The 23,048-nt window shown below is 42.0% G+C and overlaps 1 protein-coding gene across 11 annotated transcripts in view; it reads right to left on the bottom strand.

Annotated features, from left to right (window-relative positions):
• Window positions 1–6,169: 6,169 nt before the first annotated feature.
• Window positions 6,170–23,048, bottom strand: part of MEF2A (myocyte enhancer factor 2A) — a 123,516-nt gene continuing 106,637 nt past the window's right edge. For 9 of the 11 annotated variants that reach the window (XM_033919918.1, XM_033919922.1, XM_033919929.1 and 6 more), the window contains 3 exons: window positions 17,263–17,389; window positions 14,146–14,272; window positions 6,170–9,711 (listed from right to left, as the gene is read on the bottom strand). In XM_033919918.1, the coding sequence (XP_033775809.1) occupies window positions 9,393–9,711; window positions 14,146–14,272; window positions 17,263–17,389 (573 nt within the window). In that variant the 3' untranslated portion in view covers window positions 6,170–9,392. The remainder of the gene's footprint in view (window positions 9,712–14,145; window positions 14,273–17,262; window positions 17,390–23,048) is intronic. The other 2 variants (XM_033919928.1, XM_033919926.1) reach the window with 1 other exon arrangement.

Below are 23,048 nucleotides of genomic sequence, written 5' to 3'. Positions count from 1 at the left end.
CTATAGCCACAGGTCTGAGCTCAGGGAAGAGACAAGGGTCACATGTCCTTTTTTTGTGGGACAAAGAAAGTACCTTATGTACGGTGTAGTAAAAGAACCTATGTCCTTGAAGTAAACCTCACTTCATTTTTGAACAGAGAATTAATGCCTGCAGTATTTTTTCTGGTTTCTCTCTTCTATCCCATAGCAAAGAACAAATGCTAGCACTTGACAAGACAGATAGCACGAAAAGCTCCAAGAGCTAGCAGATATTAACTAAGGAACTAGCTCCATTAGGCCCTTAAATTCCCAATGCCCAGTGTTCTGCTTCCACATTCCTGAGAGCAGGCTGCTTGTAGTGACGTATGCTCGTCTATATACCTTTAACTGAGACTCCCAGTGTTCATTGCTATATGCCTCCCCTCCCGTTGCGTCTGAGTTGAAGGAGCATTTTAGGCAGCCACAGGAAAAGTATTGTTCTCCACCTCTGGAACTGCTACTCACCAAGTATAGACCACATCCTCAACACGTGTAGAATGCATTCTCAGCTACCGATTGAACGTGGACTTTTGGAGAAGGTACGATTCCTTAGAATAACTCTATTGTAAGGTGGTGGTTGTTGTTTTTTCCTATTAAAGATTTCGTTAAGGGATTCAGAGTCTAGTTTAAGCTGCTGACAATCCTCAAAGGCAGGGAAAGGTCAGAACATCCACATTGCCCTAAAGCTTTTGGTGTAATACGTGTTAAAGTTAGTTCTGACGGAGCTACAAAGCCTGCAGAGGCACGCAGCAGCTCCGGCCAAAAGTTAATAAACATATGAGCTTAATGGTGTAACTGCTGAAACCAGTGATTAAACCATGACAAAGGCTAAAAGTCGACACAGTCAAAGCCCATCTTTTTACTTTTAGTGAGTGCAAGATACAAATATTTTACATCAATCTCTAGCAGTTTAACCATTTAATAAAAAGTTCACTATCATAATTTTTGTACATAATGAAGAAAAACACACATTCAAGGAAAATTGAGATTAACTTATTCTTATTTGTTCTTTTAAAAGATTCACTTCAAGGATGGCAACAAAGTCCAGCTCGTGCCGGCAAGCAGATTAATGTCCTTGAACCGCAGAGAGCTTCTTGCGTGAACTGTATACTACAAACATTTACCAAATACATAAATCTTTTTCTTAAAAAAAGCCATTTTTAAATATAGCAAAGCACAAAAAAGTGAATATAGTTTTTACTGAGAAAAAACATTTCCATTTGTAAATCTCTCTCCACCATTCTAATTGTCCCTTTCATTCATTCCAGGAGGTTTTTTTGGTTCTGTATTTCTTGTGTACATACATGTTGGTATAAATCCATTGCATATCCAAAACATTAGTATTCTTGACGGAGGAAAAAAAAAAAGATGCAACTTCCATAAACCACAATGGTGCATTTGTTCATTTCTGTTAATTTACATCTAGCAATTTAATTAGAACACAACAGCTACTGGACAGCTGATTTGCTATTTCAAATATGATTAAGGACAAGTAAACCTCACTTTCTGTGCAATGCCAGCTCTAAATAGATTTACAATTATAGCTGATTTGTAAGCCTGCCCTGCATAAGAAAGGGAAGTACACCAACTTACTACAAAATATAACACTCTCATATTGGCTTAAAAAACAATTTAGCTAATGTTGATAGGATCGGATGCTCTGGCTCTCAGTTGTATGCCAGATCCTGCTGCAGGAGTTAACAGTCAATTATTCATGTATAAAGTCAAGTTTCAAATCACATTCTTAGATTACTTACAACCCTGCATAGAAACAAGAGTCCCTGGAGATACAGTCAACTAAGGCACACAAGATAACAGACAATAAATGTGACTGCAGAGCTTCTATTCAAAGTTACACAAAAATCATGGATATGGAAAATAATGAGGAAAAATAAAAAAATCTGTATCTTTTCTCGCTGCCTCCCAAAGGTGAAAAATCAGACGTGTTACTATGGAATTACGAGTGCACCAAAATGTTTTTCTATGTAGATTTGTTGTTAATATATATATATATATATATATATACTTTTTAACATCTTTGAAAAAGGTGGGGGGTTTTTTCCTGGAAATCATCATTCTACCACCTCCCCACAAAACTTCTTTTAAAATTTACAGTAAATAAAAAACCCAGTTAAAAATAACTGCATTTTGCAGTACAGGTCTATGAATTGTTCAATCTCTGTGGGACATGAGAAATATTCTCCAAGTCAAATATGACTAAGGAAGTTTGCAGAATAGAGCCATAAGCCCTATGAAAGTAATAGAACATGTGAATAAGAAGTTGGGTTTTGAAACATCAGAATTTCTTTGTGAAAAGAAGCTTTGAGATAGGGGAAGAAGGCAGTAGAAGCAGGATATTAAAAAAAAAAATTAAAACCTTTGATACATCACAATAAATAGCATTACACTTTTTATTTGGTTTCTGTTCAGCTACTAAACTTCCTGGATATAAAACGTGTGTTACAGGCCCAAGAATACACTTCAGGGTTTCTACTGTAAACAGACACATAGTTAAATGTTACCCAGCACTAAAGACGTGAAAAATTAGAAACAATGGCAAATAAATCACACACAATCTGAGCTCAAGCATATACAACATATAAAACACTCAGGAAAAAATATTAATTTCAAAGTATGGACAGAGTGAAAATTTACTCGCTACTCATATTTTTCTCTTTCTCTTTTTTCTTTATGGGGTGGGGGGAAGCTTGTTTGATACAGTCTTCTTGATGATAAAGTCAGTCCTGGCCAAATATGTCAGAGGCAACATTGCCAAAAACAATAAAAGAACCCCCCCCCCCAAGAGAAGACAAGGCAAAAAAAAAAAAAAAGAAAGCAACAGTGTGTGTATGGGGGGCATCCAGTAAAAAGACTCGATGCAGAGCGCCTGCCTCAGGAGTCAGTCAATTTCAGTGCAACCATTCACAAATGTATACAAAAAAGGGCACCAACTACCACCCATGATATCTTCAACAGACAGAAACAGCAGGAACACATTGCCACAACACACACACACACACTGCCACGTGTGGAGGGGCATTTTCAAAAGAACATCCAAGTCAGAACTGGGACATCCTGCTCATAACATCCAAAAGAAAAAAAAAGTCTACCTCCTACCCATTTTCAAACAGAAAAACCATCAGGCTTTCTTGTTTTCAGCACAAGAACATCCTTCTCAAATGAACAACTATTTTCCAAAATGAAATGTTCAAACACGAATGGCTAAACATCTGACTAGCATTATTTGTACAAAAATGCCATCGACGTCCCTGCAGAGTAGAGGAACAGGACCCAGGTACAAATGACACCTTAATCCATTTATGTGTTACACGGAACCCTCCAGAAACACACTTAAAAACCTACTTTGCCTGCAGGTGTCTTATAAATCTAGGTCAATATTTCTGCGTTCCAGGACTCACATATTTATAGAGATAGTTACAGTAGGTCCCGTTGTTCAGAGTCCACTAAGCTACTGCTTACACTCCCTTTGCTGCTTTATTAGGAATATCACTATACCTATTCCAGAACCAGTCTAATGACAACCTTCCCCTAAATATAAAAGTTGACGAATTAGAGAAATACTTTCTTTGTTTTTTTCTTTATTTCTAATCTCTATGTTTGCATTATCTGACTCTGTCTTATAATAGAAATCATTAGTGAACCATGAGTCATATATATTATATGGGGATCTAGAAACCTCAAGTGTCTGTCACAAGCTGCCTATTGCAGGCTATCACTGGTTCTTTTTTATCCCCCTATACTGACTATACAGTACTCTAAATTTATATTTCTTCTTGCTTATTTTTTATAGAGCATTAGTCTTTCTTTTGCAATCCCAATCTCCATCTTAAAGGCTGAAATATCATTTAGCCACTACTTATGGGTTCCAAGGGCTTTCTATGAACTTAGCTTATTTAGCATAGATGCCTCAGGTTCCCAATGAGGTGACTGGATGACCCGATATTTTGGATTTCATAGGTGGTTCACTAATGATTTCTATTAAAAGATAATGCGAACATAGAGATTAGAAATAAAGAAAACCCCTCCAAAGAAAGTATTTCTCTAATTCATCAACTTTTATATTTAGGGGAAGGTTGCTTTATTAGGAATGCCATAATACCTGAGACTTTCATAGAGCCTGGAATCTACCATCACTTTCACTTCTTAGGGTGGTTGTGAGGGGGGGGTCAAACTGAAATCAGGGCACCCTTTTGTACTCTGGATGTGACTGAAACAGGTGTAGATAAAAAGTCCTTTTTTGGCTTGGACTTCCCATCCTAAATTATTGCTGAAAGACGTCCTATTTCTAGGCCCTCCCTAATTCTGTCTAAAACCTACACCCTTGCTGTTTGGACAAACCGCAGTGTAAAACGTCCAAATTCTGCCTTTCAAAACTTACGATTTGGATGTTTTGGGCAGATGGACTTTCTTTGGTCATTTTGAGATGGCCATCTACTTCGAAAAGGAGCACCATCATTTTTCTGTCTAAAGACTGGATAATATTTGTTTACAAGCTAAATATTTTTGGACTATTTATATGAACTGTTTTTTAATTTTATGTTTGTTTCTTCATACTAAAAGAGAAAGCGCTTTAGCTCATCATGATGATTAGATGTTCAGATGTGAATTGATTATTATGAAGCTATGAATGCACACCTGGAGAATGATACGTCTGCCCACCCTTTGGAATTAATATTATTTCTTTATATATTATGAAACATCCAGTACTCATCAAATATGACCCCGATGGTTCTCAGACCAGCATAGGCAGTATCGTTTTCAGGATGCTCACAATGAACATACTTGAGAAACAAATCACATGTCAATCTAGTTCTTAGACCAAGTAATTTGAAAAATATGTTTTATCAGATCTGTTGGGTGAGCCCAACAACAAAACTTCATTACCCCACTGCTTTCTAATTTCAATTCCCAGGAACACTCAATAAGTTTGGTTCTCATGGCAATATGCAAACATATTCATGAATATTCATTGTAGGAATCCTGAAAAAAAAAAAATAGATTTCTTGAGCTACTTGAGAAATGGATTGGGAACAGTGCACATATCTAGTCTCTTAAATTACTAAGAAAATGAGATTATACTGACCTTTCATAGTAGCAATGGAGAAATCTCTTATTGCTACATACACTGAAGTTTATGGTAGCAAATAATATGGGAAGGAAAGAGAAAAGGAACTGAGATATAGTTCAGGTTGTGTAAATACAGTCCTTCGGGGCTTCACAAAATATGGATTTCAGGATAACTAGGACATGGAAATTAATTTGTTTCTTATTCTGGGTATGAACTTTGTACGCTCATCACTGCAGACAATCTCAAGACTACTCTTGATTTACTTAAAATTTCAGTCTTCATGCCCTTCAGGAAGTGCTCAATGAATATGTATGACAAAGACGTTATGTGGCTCATAATCGAAACGGAAATATGTCCAAAAACCTGCCCCCAAGTCAGCACTTGGATGAACTAAAAGTCAGGTCGTCCAAATGCTGATAATCAAAACTGGTTTTTTTTAGACGTATCCAGAGACATTTTAGGCCTCTGAATGCCACTGTGTGCCCAATGCTGAAAGGGACATTTTTGGAGGTGAGGGCAGGATGTGGGCCAATCTAGACTTAGTCGTACTGCAGGGATAATCAGTTTTATGAGGCTGCCTGAACGGAACTTAGGCGATCTAAAACAAGGTCTAAGTGCCCAGAAGGTATCCAAACTCACCAGATAACCACTGCAGACACAAAGTACAGACCCCCACACACTCTCCCAGTGATCACTGACCCCCTCACACCGCCATAAAAATAGGAATAAAAACATACATACCTGTCTCCGGAACATCAGCATCTGCTATAGGAAAGCCTAGTAGAGCTGCACAGAGGTCTCTTGAGTAGCCTGGGGGGTGGGATATTGAACCACAGAGAGGAGGACCTGGCCCATAAATCACTACATTCATGGTGGAAAATGTGAGCCCACCCAAACCCCCTAAACCCTACTGTACTCCCATATAGGTGCTACCTGCAGCCATAAGAGCTATTGGGGTTGTGGACAGGAGGGTATAGTGGGTTTTGGGGGGTGCTCACCATTACTTATATGGGAGTTCTGGTGAAATGTTTATGTGGCACACTTTTTGTGAAGTTCACAGCAGTGCCCTATAAGGTGCCCTACTGCTCTTGTTGCCATGTCTGAGTGGCCAGTCCATCACACTGCTAGTCCCTCTCACATCCAAAAGGTCTTGTTCTGGGCGTTTGGGACTTGGACGAATATTTGGACGAGAATGTGGTGTAAATATAGATGTGGTGGCGGTCTGGATGATCAAACGCCTGGAAGTACAGATGGACGATTTTCGAAAAAAGTATATTTTAAATGTATTTTTCAAGAATGGACATTTGTGCCCTGCCGACTTTGGGCGAGTAGCACCCTACATCCAAATCGGACTTAGATGTATGTTTTGATTATGTCCCTCCACATATTTAGTCTAAGGAAAGGATAAATATGGTTATTCTGGAGGCTATAAGATTGAAGATCAGAAGTAATGATCTAGGCAGAAGTGCTGATCTCCAACTTCGGTTGAATGTTTTACTTGGATCAATAAAGACTATGTCACTCTGTTGCAGTATTTTTTGTCTGTCTGCATGACCTATATGCATAGAATTATTAGGTAATAAGTAGGGCTGGAGATTTAGCATGTTAACACAATTAAGGCACTAAATCTTTAATGGTGGTTACAAAAATTAATTGCAATTAACGTTAGGACCCACCACTCCTCTGGGTTGGCAGCAGTGTGTCCAAGCTATCGCTAGCTCTGCCTGATCAAGCTCTGATGTAACTTCCTTTTTCTGGGGTCCGATAGAGCCAGTGGCAGCACCGACATCACAGCCTCTTTCAGACCTGGAGCAACACCGGGTCCCAACACAGACAAGGTAATCTGAGGGAGCAAGGAGGGAGGGGGGTTGCTACATCGGGGGGGGCAAGGGGGATGAGAGTTGCTACATTGGGGGGGATTGCAAGGAGAGAGAAAGTTGCTAAACTGAGGGGGGAATGCTGGACTTGGGGCAAGGGGGGAGAAAGGAGCTGCATTGAGGGGAGGAAGGAGGGATAGATGTGGTACATGGGGGACAGGGGAGGAAAGAAGCAGTGGACTCAGGGGGGCAGAGAGGGCAAGAGGTACTGCATTTATGGAAGGTAGAAAAGGAGGGTGAGCAAGGAAGGGAGGGAAGAGAGAGATCCAATGAGGGGACTGAGGATTAGAAGGGGGAACTGGATGCACAGAGGTAGGGAGAAAGATACTGGATATGAGGAGGTGAGTGGGGAAAAGAGAAGACAAGAGAAAGGAGAAACCAGGATAGAGCTGAAAGGAGCGAGTACAGAGAAAGGAAATGGGGGACTAGGTAGTACATGAAAGAGAGAAAGGAAACAACAGATAAACAAGTATTGTGTGTTTGTTGCATTTTCTTTAAAAATATATCTTACATATTAATCACAATTAAAATTTTTTAATCTTCCTGTAGCCCTAGTAAGAAGCAGAAGTTTAGACATGCTGAACCTCTTTCAACCTCTTCTTTCAAACTTGCAAAGCAGAAAAGTATGAGCAGAGGCGTTTCCATTCTGGTATAGTCTCAGACACAGCTATGAGGCAGTAAGAGCTCAGGAAGGTTCATTCTAGGATGCTCTGGACTGCATCCCCTGAAGCACCTACAGGGAAGGGGCTTGCTTTGTTCAAATCCATTTCTGGAGAAGATTTGTTCTACTTAGTTTTGTATGAATTTCATTTTTCTTTTGGTTAATTACTTCAAAACCTTTTCTCATCTTGCTGTCGCATGCAGTATTGAACTGCAGTTAACCTCCTCTAATCAAACTAATACTACCTCTCTCATAGAAAGCCCTTATGTTTAAAAAAAACATTACGACATTTTATATTGATGTATAATGTACTTTTCTGAGTTTTCTAAGTGCGTATATATACATACAGAGATAGCTAAATGTGGCAAGAAGGTGCAGCCAACAGCACAGAGCCAACCACTTGGACAGCACAGGTTCACCGAAGAGGGACAGAAATCTATGATATAGCCCGATAAAAAACCAGGAATAGGAGTAATAATTAAAATCCCAAAATACTACAGCATATTTAATAAAACAGTAAATATTTTAAAAAGTGACACTTTCTTCTAGGATTCCGCCTGTTTTCTTCAAGTTGGCGACAATCCATAAAACATACTTTTTAATCTAGTGAAGACACAATATGCAGATACTAATATCTTTGCTGCTATTTACACAAAGGAGTTTGGCTCAACTTTTAATTTACATATAAAAGAAGAAGTGTTCATGGCTTTTTATTTCCAAGGTTCTCGCTGCTATTTTTTTTTCTTTTGATTTGATTGCTTTCTTCATCCTTTGAAAAACACACACACAAACGCACATAAAAAAATATTTGCTACAAAATAAAAAAAAAAAAAGTTACAACATATAGCTTTGGCTTATATAAATAATTTATAGCAGAATGTGTTCAAAAGTATATAACTATATATAGCCACCAATTTATATGGGGTATATTGTGTTTTTAATCTAAAATATACACAAGCTAAAACTTTTCCTATTTTCTTCTTTTAAGATATGAACTTTAATAACTTTTTTAACATATTCCAATTCTAGCTTAATATATTAATTTGTATTTTTATTCTCTGTATTTTCCTTTCTAGGCTAATATCTGTCTAGCTCATGCATGTTCTTTATTACCTTTTTCTTGCTCTTATAATTTTTATAGCTAAATTTTATTTCTTTGACTCTTTCCCTCTGGACGTGCAAACATTTTTTTTAAATATAGTATCAGTCCTTCCCATGCATCCCTATGCAATAGGATCCCAGGCCAGGTTACTTAATACGCAACCCATTCTATATACAGTATTGCTTTCTTTGTTTCCTGGTAGTTTCACTCTGGTGCTACAGAAGTTTCCTAGTGAGCCACACAATTGGAATATATGTGGAGAGGTGATACAGGACTGGAAAAGTAAACCCCTCTTCCCACTAGTAAGCCACTGTGGTTGGATTAGATATCGTTTCAACGGATTTCTGCTAATAGTAAATAGTAATAAAAAAGCCCAAATAAATGTCAGACCAAAGTCTATGGATATTTGTCTTTTTCAACCATGTAACATCTAAAAATATACACCAGAGTTTGCAGTAAGTACCTGATGATTTTGTGTGTAATACATACATACACACACACACACACACGTGTACATCAAGATATATGCATGTATAGCTGTATGTGTATATACATATACATTTTTTAACATGTTTATTTATAAACGGATACATCAAAAGAGTCCATTGTGATAACCCAGCTAAGGATCATGATGACTCTGGAAGCTTACGTCACCCATGTGTCCGTCCTCATTCGCTTGACTGAGGGGCTCTCCCTATCATCCGAAGCTGGAGGTCTACCAAGCAGGAGAGTTGAATGGAAATCATTTCGTGGCTCTTCCCGATCACTGCCATCGTAAGAACTGCTGGAACTGCTCAGACTCTCTCCAGGAGAGCGACCCATTTCATGTCGTGACTGCTGCTGAGCTGTGAATCCTGACGGTGTCATGCGTTCCCGAGGTGGTGATATTGGTTCAGACTTGATGTTGAGGTTTTGGTTGGTGTTAACGGACAAGTTTGAACCCTGAGATAACTGGCCTCCAGCACTATAAAAATAAACAAAAAGACATACTAACCTTAGATTGAAACAAAATCTTGCTTATTGCAAGGTGGCAAACCTGAAACATGCCCTATATAAAGGGACAAAAGATCCCAGAGAAGAAATGTTTGTATCTAGGAGCTGCTAGAAAGTTATTGCATTTTCCAATACATCAGTTATGGGAAAACCAGCTCTACTGTAAAATCTTTGCTATTTCATGACAAACACATGAAGTGCTAAGCCAGCTTTCCCAGATTCTAACTTTAAGGGACAGCCCTTCATCTTCAAATATGCAGCTATACAAGTAATGTCACCAGATAAAGATCATGACGACAAGTAACAAAGTGAGGTCAAAAAAAGAAAGGAAAATCCTGACAGAAACAATCTAATCCTTGAAGTTTAAAGTTATTGTAGAACTGCTGCTGCTTATCGTCATCCTGTCCTTTCAGGAATATTCTTACTTGTCTCCTATTTACAAAATGTCTGGGTTGTTCTGACATTTATGATTTGTCTTTTATCATATTAGTGCACTTGGACTCTTAACACAGGCACTGTTGCCGAAATACACCTCATGTTAAGTCACGCATGTTTATTTTGGAAGTGTAGACCAGTGTTTCTCAACTGGGTCCTGGAGTCCCCCCTTGCCAGTCAGGTTTTCTTATGTTCTTATATCCACAATGAATATGCATGAAAGAAATTTGCATATAATGGAGGCAGTTTATGCAAATCAAGTTTATGCATATTCATTGTGGATATCCTGAAAACCTGACTGGTAAGGGGGGACTCCAGGACCGAGTTGAGAAACACTTGTTTTCTTAGGCTTCCGCAGCTGGCATCATGATTGTACCTGTAGCAGTTTTCTGGGTCTTGCTGCTTCTGTGTAGAAAGAACAGACGTTTCAGCCATCATGCTGAAGAGAGCCACAGAAAGGCTTGGAGGATTGGAGACCCATTCTGGATCTAAAGTCGGTCAACCGTTTCTTGCAACAGCTGCTGTCTCTCCAGGAGAGTTTCTGCCATCCTTGGATCTCACAGAGGCTTACCTCCATATTCCAATCTACCCAGAGTATCAGAGGTTTCTGCGTTTTCCATGTTCTGCAACAGCATTTCCAGTTTGCAGCTCTGCCCTTTGGTCTTGTGACAGCGCCCCGCACTTTCACCAAGGTGATGGTAGTTGTGGCAGCTTTTCTCCGTCGGCAGGGAGTCCAGGTCCTTCCTTTTTTGGACGATTGTTTGATCCTGGTTCCATCTTGTCAGGAGTGCAAAAGTGCAGTGGAGACGGTAGTGTATCTGCTGCAGGCATTGGCAACTTCACAAAGAGCCACTTGATGCCCTCTCAGTCCCTGGCGCATCTGGGCCTTTTCTTCGACACCAGACAGGGTCATGTGTTTCTTCCCGAGGCACGCAGACAGAAACTTCAACAACAGATCAGAGACCTACTGGACCATCTGGCTCCCATGTCCTGGCATTATATGCAGGTTCTGGAGTCAATGGTAGCCTTGGAGGCGGTCTCCTGGGCCAGAGAACACATTTGCCATTTGCAGGAGTCTTTCCTCTCTCGGTTGTCTCCGCAGCATCATTCCCTTCAGATGCCACTCCCCTGGACGATGCCAGCTCGCAGCAGCTTGAGCTGGTGGCTTCAGGGGAGGCTGTCTGCCAGGGCTGGCTTTTTCAGATTTCTGAGTGGATGACTCTTATGATGGATGCCAGCCTGTTGGGTTGGGGTGCTCACTGCAGGGACCACTCCATTCAGGGGCAGTGGTCTCCTCATCAGAAACGTTGGTCAATCAATCATCTAGAGCTTTGGGCAGTTCGGCTGGCGTTACTCACTCTCCAGTCCCTTCATGGCGGTGGCATACATAAATCATCAGGGGGCGCAAGCAGTGCTCCCTCGCATTTTGTTCCACTGGGCGGAAGCACATCTTCTGTCTCTCTCTCGGTGGCCCATGTGGCCAGGGTCATCAATGTTCAGGCAGACTTCCTCAGCTGACAGGTCCTGGACCCAGGAGAATGATTCCTCTCATGAAAGGCATCTGATTGTACAGTGCTGGGGTCAGCCCCAGGTGCACTTGGTGGCTTCAGCAGTGAACTTGAAGGCCAGGCACTTTTTCAGTTGACAAACAACGCGGAAGCCTAAGGTTGGACACCTTGTTCAGCCCTGGCCAGCTCACGAGCTCCTGTACGTGTTCCCTCCATGGCCTGTAGTCAGTTGGTTTATCTGCTGGATAGCAATGCTTTCCGGCCTTGTGATTCTGGTGGCTCTGGATTGGCCTCGTCACCTGTGGTATGTGAATCTCATCCATCTGCAGCAGGACAAGACACATCAGCTCCCTCTTCATCGCTACCTTCTCAGTTGGGGACAGGTGCCCGTGGAGAACCCATGGCGATTTGGCCTTACGACATGGCTCTAGAGAGCTTAGTCTTGATGCAGTGCAGTTATTCAAACGTAGTTATTATGACTCTTTTGCACTCAAAGAAACCCTCTTACTATGGCTTCTTATGCCAAAGCCTGGAAGGCTTTCCAGAAGTGGTGTGCTAAAGACCAGGTGGAGCCTGAGAGGGCTCCATTTCAGTGGTCCAAGCTATTCTTCAGGTGGGCCAAAAGAAGGATTTAGTGGTGGCCTACCTTAAAGTTCTGGTTGCAGGCTTTTCGTGCCTTAGAGCATACAGAGGCGCTATTTTGCTTACTGCTCATTTAGATGTGACCAGGTTTATGAGAGGGGCACTTTGTTTGTGATCTCCCTTGCATCTTACATCGTTCTTCAAGGCCTTGGAGAAGCCCCATTTAAGCCACTGAAGGATGCTGCTCTTCTGGATCCGGCGATCAAGAATGTTTTTCTGGTCACCATTGTCTTGGCACAGCTTATTTAAGAGCTTCAGGCTCATTCGTGCAGGGAGCCCTTTCTCCGTATCACGGACGCGGGGGTTGTTCTCTGTATTATACCTTCCTTTCTACTGAAGGTGGTTCTGCCTTCCACATCAACCAGGATGTTCGTTTGCCTGCGTTTTATTCCACAGGCTCGGAACGGAAGGATCAGATCTTGCGCAAGTTGGATGTCAAGAGAGTCTTGCTCCACTATTTGGGGAGGGCTAATGATTTCAGGCTCTTTGATCACCTTTTTGTCCTTATTGCTGCATCTTGCCATGGTCGGCCAGCATTCAACTCCTCGCTCGCTCAATGGATTTGAATGGTAAGCAGCAGCTGGTTTCTTTTAAAGCCCACTTGCCTAGAAGTGTTGCTGCATCATGGGAAGAGTCTCGCACAATTCATCCCGATTAAATTTGTAGGGCAGCTACTCGGTCCTCTTTATATCTTTACCCGGTTTTTCCGAGTGAATGTGGCGGCTCGGTCTGATGCCGCTTTTGGGACCTCGGTTTTGAGAGCAGGTTCTTCTGACTCTTCCTAGATCAGTGGTCTCAAACTCAAACCCTTTGCGGGGCCACATTTTGGATTTGTTGGTACTTGGAGGGCTGCAGAAAAAAATAGTTAATGTCTTATTAAAGAAATGACAATTTTGCATGAGGTTAAACTCTTTATAGTTTATAAAACTTTCCTTTAACAGTTTCCTTTAACAGTTAAAAGGAAAGATATATAAACTATAAAGAGTTTTACCTTATGCAAAATTGTCATTTCTTTAATAAGACATTAACTATTTTTTCTGCGGCCCTCCAAGTACTCTATTAAATCAAGTACTATATTAAATCAAATTAGTGAAAACTTAGCTTTTTATCTTTGCTTTGTGTCTTTTTTTGTGATGGGTTCTAACGCATTTCACCTGAGAGAACCCAAAGTGAAGGATTTTAATCAGCTCGTGGTCTCTGTTTGAAATCTCTCATTATATATATTCACCATCCTTTCATTTCTTGGATATTTATGGTATCTAAAAATATTTAGATCGCATCAACTCTTTCTTACGAGTATATTGTGTGTGTGTGTGTGTATACACAATGTACAAACACACACACGCACCTGTAAATCATAGTTCAGATCCTGTTTATTTAAAGCTTATGCACATTAATGATATATAGAGAGGTCAATTCTCTGTGTCCTTGCATTCTTCTGGCTCTGATCACTATCCTGCATGCTGGTCTTTATTGGCAAGAGAGATGTCCTAGTCAACCAATCTCTTTTTGTTGGTCCTTCCACAAGAAGGCAAGCCTTTTCTCTTTCTTTGGGCCTTTATCTGCTGCCATTTACTATATTACTATGTTCATTGCTTTGCCACTATGGAATCTTGGCATCCTGATTTCATTCTTGTTTGATGCACTTCTCTATTTTAGTTCCCATTCACTACTACCTCCATTGATGTCCACACCTCAAATGCTTGAGTGACGTAATTATGATGATACAAGGAGTAATATCATCTTTCTTTTTCCACAGTATTTCTTTGCAACCAAAGTAGAGTGGCTGCAGCATCTGCAATTTAATCAATCTTACTTACACAAGAGAACTGAGGGCTGTCTGTCCTAAGTGGTGCTGTTGCCAAGCGGATACCTGTCCTAGAGACAACATTCCTGGGGAGTTAAATCCTTGTAGGGCTGACAGGTCTGCACTAGTGAGCGAGTAATCTGAAAACAAGGGAAAAGATGAAAAAATAAACCAGAAATGTGATTTCAAAAAGGAGAGATCAGTTCTGTTTGAATAATGGTTCTATCTTTTATAATCTTCTAGAACTAATGCACAAACATTATACAGTACACTGTATATCAAGCAAGTGTGATCATGTATAATGAAAGAATCATCATTTAAAAAAAAAAATCATAAGCAAAAATGTACCCTAAAAAAGACAAAACAATCCTATACATAATGAAATCATTACAAAATAGACATACCAAATTGATAAAATAGAAGATATAGAATATTAAAACCAATGTAAAATAAGAAGGATATAAATTAACTATAAAACTTTAAAGATCTGATGAAAAAGCCACATTTTCTGAAAACGTAGGAGTCAATCCCCCATTAGCACTGACGCTCACAGAATTCCTATAAGCATGGGAGCTGTTACTGTCGTGGCCGGCGCTAAAACCCACACAAATGATTTTGTAAAATGATTTTGTAAATGTGAATCCAATTCGAAAAGAAAGAAACCAGATATGAAAAAGCCCAAGGAAAGGACCACCAGAATAGACTTCAGAACTGATGGGGCACCTGAAATGTAAGCAGAACCTCTAGAACCTTCTACCGTATTTTCTCGCATATAACGCGCGCGTTAAATGTGGTTTTTACGTACCGCGCATATCCTCGCACGTTATACGCGTGAGCGCGTTGTACAAATTTTTTTTTACATAGTCCCCCCCCCCCCGACGTCCGATTCACCCCCCACAGGACCGCTCGCACCCCCACCCCGAAGGACCGCTCGCACGCACTCCCACCCGCACCCCCACAGCCTCCCGACCCCCCCCCCCCATCATGTAGAAGCTCCTACCGGTGTCCTGCTGCTTCCTCTTGGCGGTCCCGACACCCGACACGATCGGGGCAAGAGGGAGCTCAAGCCCTCTTGCCCCAGCCAAACGCGGCACCCCCGACACGATCGGGGCAAAAGGGAGCCCAAGCCCTCTTGCCCCGCCGACTCCCCAACTCACCGACAATATCGGGCAAGGAGGGAGCCCAAGTCCTCCTGGCCCTGGCGGCCCCCCCCCGCTAGTTGTTCGGGCCAGGAGGGAGCCCAAACCCTCCTGGCCACGCGACCCCCTACCCCCACCCCGCACTACATTACGGGCAGGAGGGATCCCAGGCCCTCCTGCCCTCGACGCAAACCCCCCTCCCAACGACCGTTCCCCCAAGAACCTCCGACCGCCCCCCCAGCCGACCCGCGACCCCCCTGGCCGACCCCCACGACACCCCCACCCCCCTTACCTTTGTGTAGTTGGCCGGACAGACGGGAGCCAAACCCGCCTGTCCGGCAGGCAGCCAACGACGGAATGAGGCTGGATTGGCCCATTCGTCCCAAAGCTCCGCCTACTGGTGGGGCCTAAGGCGCCTGGGCCAATCAGAATAGGCCCGGGAGCCTTAGGTCCCGCCTGGGATCCCTCCTGCCCGTAATGTAGTGCGGGGTGGGGGTAGGGGGTCGCGTGGCCAGGAGGGTTTGGGCTCCCTCCTGGCCCGAACAACTAGCGGGGGGGGGGGTCGCCAGGGCCAGGAGGACTTGGGCTCCCTCCTTGCCCGATATTGTCGGGGAGTTGGGGAGTCGGCGGGGCAAGAGGGCTTGGGCTCCCTTTTGCCACGATCGTGTTGGGGAGTCGGGGGGGCAAGAGGGCTTGAGCTCCCTCTTGCCCCGATCGTGTCAGGGGTGCCGCGGTTGGCTGGGGCAAGAGGGCTTGAGCTCCCTCTTGCCCCGATCGTGTCGGGTGTGCAGCGGTTGGCTGGGGCAAGAGGGCTTGAGCTCCCTCTTGCCCCGATCGTGTCGGGGGTGCCGCGGTTGGCTGGGGCAAGAGGGCTTGAGCTCCCTCTTGCCCCGATCGTGTCGGGGGTGCCACGGTTGGCTGGGGCAAGAGGGCTTGAGCTCCCTCTTGCCCCGATCGTGTCGGGGAGTCGGGACCGCCAAGAGGAAACAGCAGGACACCGGTAGGAGCTTCTACATGATGGGGGGGGGTCGAGAGCCTGTGGGGGTGCGAGCGGTCCTTCAGGGTGGGGGTGCGGGTGCGTGCGAGCGGTCCTTCGGGGTGCGGGTGCGTGCGAGTGGTCCTTCGCGGTGGGGGTGCGAGCAGTCCTGCGGGGGGGGGATGAATCGGACGTCGGGGAGGGGGCATTAGGCTTTCAGGGTGGGGACAGGACTTCAAGGGGGAGAGGAGAGTCGGGGCGGGCGAAAGAAGAGTCGGGGTGGCCAGAGGAGAGTCGGGGCGGGCGAAAGGAGAGTCGGGCAGCATGCGCGGTATACGGGTGTGCGCGGTATATAAAAATTTCTGTACATAGATTTGTGTTTTTCGCGCGTTTTACACGGGGGCGCGTTATCTACGTGAACATATGGTAATTTGATAGGCTGGATAGTATCTTGGGGTTTGCTTCCACATGACTTGCATCCTTCCAGATGACTCGCTGATGAGCCGCCCCTCAACTGAAGCCCTTTGCCTCACAATTGCTTCTAATTAAGAGCTTCTATTTGTAGATAGATATTTTAATTATTAACAGGCAGAATCTCCACTCCTTAACCATTTTCTCTCTCTCTCATTTTTGTTTCTTTTACTTGCAGTGTGCAAATAAGGAGTGGAGCCTGCCAGCTATCTTCATGTTTAAGCTCAGGGCTACAGAGGATTGGACCCTTATGTGCCCCATTAGTGAAAGGTCTGTGAACCAATCCAAAGGCTGCAGGCCGTGCATTGGATCCTGGGGAGCAAGCTTGCTCTGAAGAATTCCTGCTGCACCAGGCAGAGAAATACTCACACATTCCAGGCCATATAATTGCAATGTTTTGGCTTCTTTACCTCCATCTGCTGGTAAGGCCACATAATCCATCAGTCTGGACTGGTCTAGCGGGATGAAAAGGATTTTTTTTTTTTTTTTTTTGGGGGGGGGAGTAGACAAAGCTATTAGACTGCTAAGGAAAAGCGCTGCATACCAGTGTTGTAGGCAGTAGGCATGGCCGAGTAGACCAATCCCTGTGGAGGCAGGCTTGGAGTAGTCACAGATACCACAGGTGTAGCAAGAGGCTGTGTAGATTGAGAACTGCTTATCCTTTGGGTATTCTGTAAATAAAGCAAAGAAACATACATTTTTTGCAGGAGGGTAGTTCATTGCCCCAGATACATAATAAGTACCTGTGTAAACCATAAAAAAGTCTCATCCTCTTTTCCCTTTGCAATGTTAGGACTCTAAAGAACATTTTCATTATAAATCCAGCTTTCTCCATTAAATTGGCCTCTAGTACAGTAAGTTATTTTCAGGGCTTCTTGTCTACTGCAGTAGAGCATTTCCATCTCCTTCATGAACACTTTGGGTCTAATACTGGCCTCTAAGCTTTTTTCCCCCTCTGGTAAAAGTGGACTTGGTTAAACAGAGGGAGATGTGCACTGTGATCCATATTTTTTTTAAATCAGTATTTAGTTGTGATCAATCAAAAGAGCTTTCCTTGGCACCAATTCCCTCTTCTGCATTAGTAGAGTTACAGCTCCTAGAAAACCACCATAACTCTTGGGATGAACGGAGTTGAGCAGAATTACCTGGTTATGTTCTGTTATCTTTTTGTGAAGACTGAATGGCTTTAATCCATCCTATCTGCTAAATGGAGTTTTTTTCCTTATATGTTTTAAATCAATAGTTTTGGAAACCACTTTGACCTGCAATTTGTCATGTCAAGGTGGTATAAAAAGTTCCTCGAAATAAATAAATAGTAAAAACGTGACTCAGTTTTTATCACCAACATTTGAAATTTGGGAAGGGAGAAGTAAAGACTAGGGAATGGGAATCAAACATCAAATGCAAAGGGAGAAATATAAAGATGGAAACTAATCATCCTTAAAATATGATGCTACAGTATTCATTTCTCATATATAGCACTGTAAAAGATCACAAAGTTAGATATAAAGCATTTTGTTCTCCTTCTCAGTGATGTGATGGACAAGTCATATTAGGGTCATCTATTACTACTACTAGAAAGTCCCTGCGTGAAAGAGCTTACATTCTAAATAGACAAGACAAACAGGATGTCGTGGATACAGTTAAGGGGAACAGTTAATCTGCTGGCTGGGTTAGAGGGAAGTAGGGAGTAGAATTGAAGGCTATATCAAAAAGGTGGGTTTTCAGTTTGCTTTTAAATAAGGGAAGGGGCTTGGTGGACAAACTCGGGTAATTTATTCCAGGCACAGGGGGCAGCTAGATGAAATGAACAAAGTCTGGAATTGGCAGTGGAGCAGAAAGGTACAGTTAAGAGTAGCTGATCTGAGGAACGGAGTTCTCTGGGAGGTGTATAAGGAGAGAGAAGAGAGGAGAGATATTGAGGGGCAGCAGAATGAAAACATTTGTAGGTCAGCAATAGGAGCTTGAACTGTATGTGAAGGCAGATAGGGAGCCAGTGAAGTAATCTAAGGAGAAGGGCGACCTGAGCGTAGCGAGGTTGGTAGATGATGAGTCGTGAAGCAGAGTTTTGCACAGATTGCAAGGGGGAGATGTGGCACTGCGGGAGACCAGTTAGAAGTAGACTGCAGTAATCTGCTTCTACAATGCCCTATATTAAATAAGTTGTGCCTCTTTGATCACTAAGCTTACCAAGAACAATTTTCCTCTGCCTTTTGATAGCATTTGTATTTTGAGGGTCAATATAAATTTTCTGTGCTCCTTTCCAACGTGGAGTTTTTAACATGGCCAACAAGTATCCTGCTTGAGGATCACAAGTGAATGAAGTGGAATGCATCTCAAAATACTCAAGTGCAACTGCTCTTTGCCCGTGTTGGTAGCAGGACCACCAAATTGTGTTCTCTATGGTCACAAGCTGCAGTATTTCTATACAGACCTTTGCTAAAGAAGAAACAGCCTGGCAACCATCAGGTCCTCCTTAGTTTAGAAGAAAGTTTAATGGCCCTAGCTCAGACATGGGCAACTCCGGTCCTCGAAGGCTGGAATCCAATTGAGTTTTCAGGATTTCCCCAATGAATATGCACTGCTTTCAATGCATATTCTTTGGGGAAATCCTGAAAACCTGATTGGGTTCCGGCCCTCGAGGACGGGAATTGCCCAAGTCTGTCTTAGCTGAGGGCATAGCGAAGGTAGGAGTCACCTGAGGTGGTGGCGCCCACCTGGGCCCTCCTTGCCACACTCATGCACTCCCTTCCCCGGTGCCTCTTTAAATCTTCACCAGCATGAGCAGCTTCTCCAGCCTGCTGCTTGCGCTAGCCTGGCTCCCCTCTGAAACCAGGAAATGACATCACAAAGAAAGCCAATGCCAGCGTGAGCAGCAGGCCGGAGAAGTTGTTGACACTGGTGAAGATTTAAAGAGGTACTGGGGGGGAGGGAAGGTGCTGGCACTCCCACCAAGATGATGCCCGTGGCAGTCCACCCCCTCCCTTACTATGCCACTGGCCCTACTATCAGGAACCCGAGTCTTCCTTTTCTCCGAAGGAGTCTGGGGAAGTAAGAAAGGTGATCTAAGGCAACAGGCTGGGTCACTTAGACAAGTCTGCTGCCATCCCACAATCTGGCTAGTTATTTAGTGCTCGATTTTCTCTCTTGTCTAGCACAAGCTTCTGAATAGACAAAACACAACAAGCTCCTCAATGTCTCTAGTTCCTCTTACTTCAAGGTTTCTCAGCTTATTCTGGTAATTCTATAGTCAGTTTAAGTTTTCAGGACCCAGCATATGCAAATTTCTCTCTTGCACATTCACTATCAATATAATTAGAAACCAAACTAGCTGTAGGGGCACTAGGACAGGTTTGGGAAGTCCTGTTGAAGTTTCTAGGTTTGAAATACCAAAGCAGGAGGGAAAACATTTCATCTTTTGTCCACTAGAGGGCAATCTATTTCTGTACTATTTATTTACCGGATAAATGTTTTCAGACTGTTTTCATTCAGTTATTTCTCAACATGCACAAAACTGAACAATTACATTGTAAGTACTATTCCATCTCAACAAACCTAACAGTCAACTCTTCCAACTACTGTATAAGGCAGGTTTGCTTCTGTATTGAACTGAGCGATATCCATTCACATCAAGGGATAGTTATTAGGTGTGCTATCACACTATTACATTTAAAAAACTTTTAAAAACATATTTATTTAAAGATGCCTTTGATTTTTAACAGTTCTTTTAAATTTCTTATGTTTTGGTTTTATTGCTTATGAAGTGTGCTTGAGCCACCTTGTACTACCTCTTTTACCCTACCTCTTGTTCTTTCCCCTTATTCTTACGAAACCCGAAATTGTAACTTTTATTTTTCCCTTTCCCCTCAAGTAAGTTTTAAATGTTTTTATGTTATGTTAATATAGCTATTTTGTTAAGTTTCTTATTTCTTTGTATTATATTATGTACATCGCTTAGAAACTGTTATAGGCGATCCATCAAAAGATTGAATAAACTTGAAACTTAAACTTGAAACTTGAAACTAATGTCGTTAATACTCATTATTTTATCTCAAGTTACTAATGCACATTAGTAACTCTAGCCCCAATCAAAACTAGTAAAATCATAAATACAATTAAGCAGGCAGAGAAAACTAAGAGCTAATTTTCTAATGTGCAACCATATTAACACGTATGGATGCCATTCATGTAATTATTAAGAAAGAGATTGCCCTGTAGTAAATAAGTATGTTAATGCATATTAGTGCATGCTAATGCAGTAGCATGTTTCAGGAAATCTAGCCTCAAATCATTAAGAAATCTCTTTCATTCCAGAGCTATTAGTGTATAAGGTTTTTGAAAGTGCCTCCTGTTTAACCATGTCTCACTGTGGTTATAGTCCTTGGCCATAGCCAGAATGGATAGTATATAACAAGGTGAATAAAGTATGATTTTTTTTTTTTTTTTTAAGATTTTTAAAAATCTGGTGGGTTTTTTTTTGGTTTAAATCAGTTTTTTTTTTAAAATAAAAATGCTTTTTTTTTTTAAAGGAAAAGTCTATCTAAAGATAGTTTTTATTTAAGATACATTATAGTCCAATAAGGATTAGTGTTTAATTATATAGCATGAGGCTGTATATTCATACATTGTTTAATTTTTCTGGCAAGTCTTGCTGGGTGGAGTAATATCCAAAATGATCCTGTTGAATGTGTTTGTATATGATGATAAAGAACAGGAGAAACCACCTTCTCGAGATGAAATATGGAAAGAACACAGTGAAGGCAACCAAAGTGTTAACTAGCTGACAGCGCACGAGGATCTGAGGCCACTCTTCTTATATAGAGTAAAAATTGAAAACTGAGAGTCAGAGATAAGTGTAGACGAAAGAACACTCACTACTGGTCTCTGGTTTGGAAGTCTAAGAGTAAATACAGAGAGGTGTGACGACCTTTCACCCCAGAACCTTCTGTAGCTACCACTGGCTTTTTTTTTTTTTTTTTTTTAAGTACTGTGGTTATTTTGTAACTCACAGGAAAGTTTTCTTGGCTTTCACTCTAACACTGAATGTGCTGTTTCAATCTATTTTGGGATAAATAGGTGAATGTGAAAGAGTTTTTGCTTATTAAAGGGGAATGTGCTGAAAATCATTTTGAATTGTCAGCTCTATTATGCATGCTTTCACACCTGAAATACAACTTGATGACGTAACACCATTAAGGCATATATAGATTTCACTTTATCATAGTAATCAGTTCGGTATATGTGCACTAGATAACACACATTTATGTTCTGTTTAATTTGTGCATGTTCCTTTAATTCAATCATCTTGGTTAATATCTTTTGTTTGTGACATAATTTTATGATTTATGTCTTTTGCATGTTTATTTATTGTGTATGTTGATTGTTGGTTTTAACTGAACTTTACCAATTTTCCCCTGATGCAGCTCGAGGGCAAAATGTGGTCGTATCGTGTTTTGGCTTATCTAATAAATCACAGTATTTTTGATACCACTGGTCTGCTCTGTGAGAGTTTTTGCAGATCATTGCCTCTTCCTGTTGTCAGAAAAGAGACGGTGAACAATGAGGAAAAAGGAAAGCAATGCACTGAGACTTTTTAAAGAAACCCTTTTGAAATTTCTACTTCCAAATTTGATGGATAAGGCCCTCTTTTACTAAGCTGTGATAGAGGTTTGTACCGACGCTCATCGGAATTGTGTACGTGTCAGAGCAGTATGGGCACATTTAGCGCCCTGGGCCATGGTAGAAACCTCTACCGTGACTTAGGGCTCCTTTTACAAAGGTGCGTTAGGACCTTAACGCACACTAGCCGCTACCTTTTAAGCAGGTGGTAATTTTTTGGATTTTTTGGGTGAGGGGAGGAGAAGTGTGGTGCACTGTAACTTTTGCTCTCTGCTTCACATTTAATCCAGCTAGTTGGACTTGGGGTCCACGAGCAGCGATAGCAGCAGCCTAGCAATGAGCACAAAAGGTTGGTAGCCGACACTTTATTCTCAATGAAACTAGTTCGAGAGTTGCAAGAAAGAACTGGATTCATAGCTATAAAATGTTCTACTTTGAAGCGTTCAGCAACTTTGACCAAAAACTAAAATTACTGCATTGGCTCATTACTAATAAACGTTAGACACCTTTGCTTTAAGCAGCTTGAAAGCTTTTCAAATACACTAAGGGCTTTTACGAAGGCGCGCTAGCCAGAAAACTACCGCCTGCTCAAGAGGAGGCAGTAGTGGCTAGCCCGCGCATTAAAACCCTAGCGCGCCTTCGTAAAAGGAGCCCTAAGCTAATTTTGCATCCTCTGATAAAATTTCCTAAATCCGAATCTTCAAAATTGTC

This window comes from Geotrypetes seraphini, chromosome 14 (genome assembly GCF_902459505.1).
Source record: "Geotrypetes seraphini chromosome 14, aGeoSer1.1, whole genome shotgun sequence".
NCBI lineage: Eukaryota > Metazoa > Chordata > Amphibia > Gymnophiona > Dermophiidae > Geotrypetes > Geotrypetes seraphini.
This window is presented reverse-complemented; position numbering and strand designations above follow the sequence as displayed.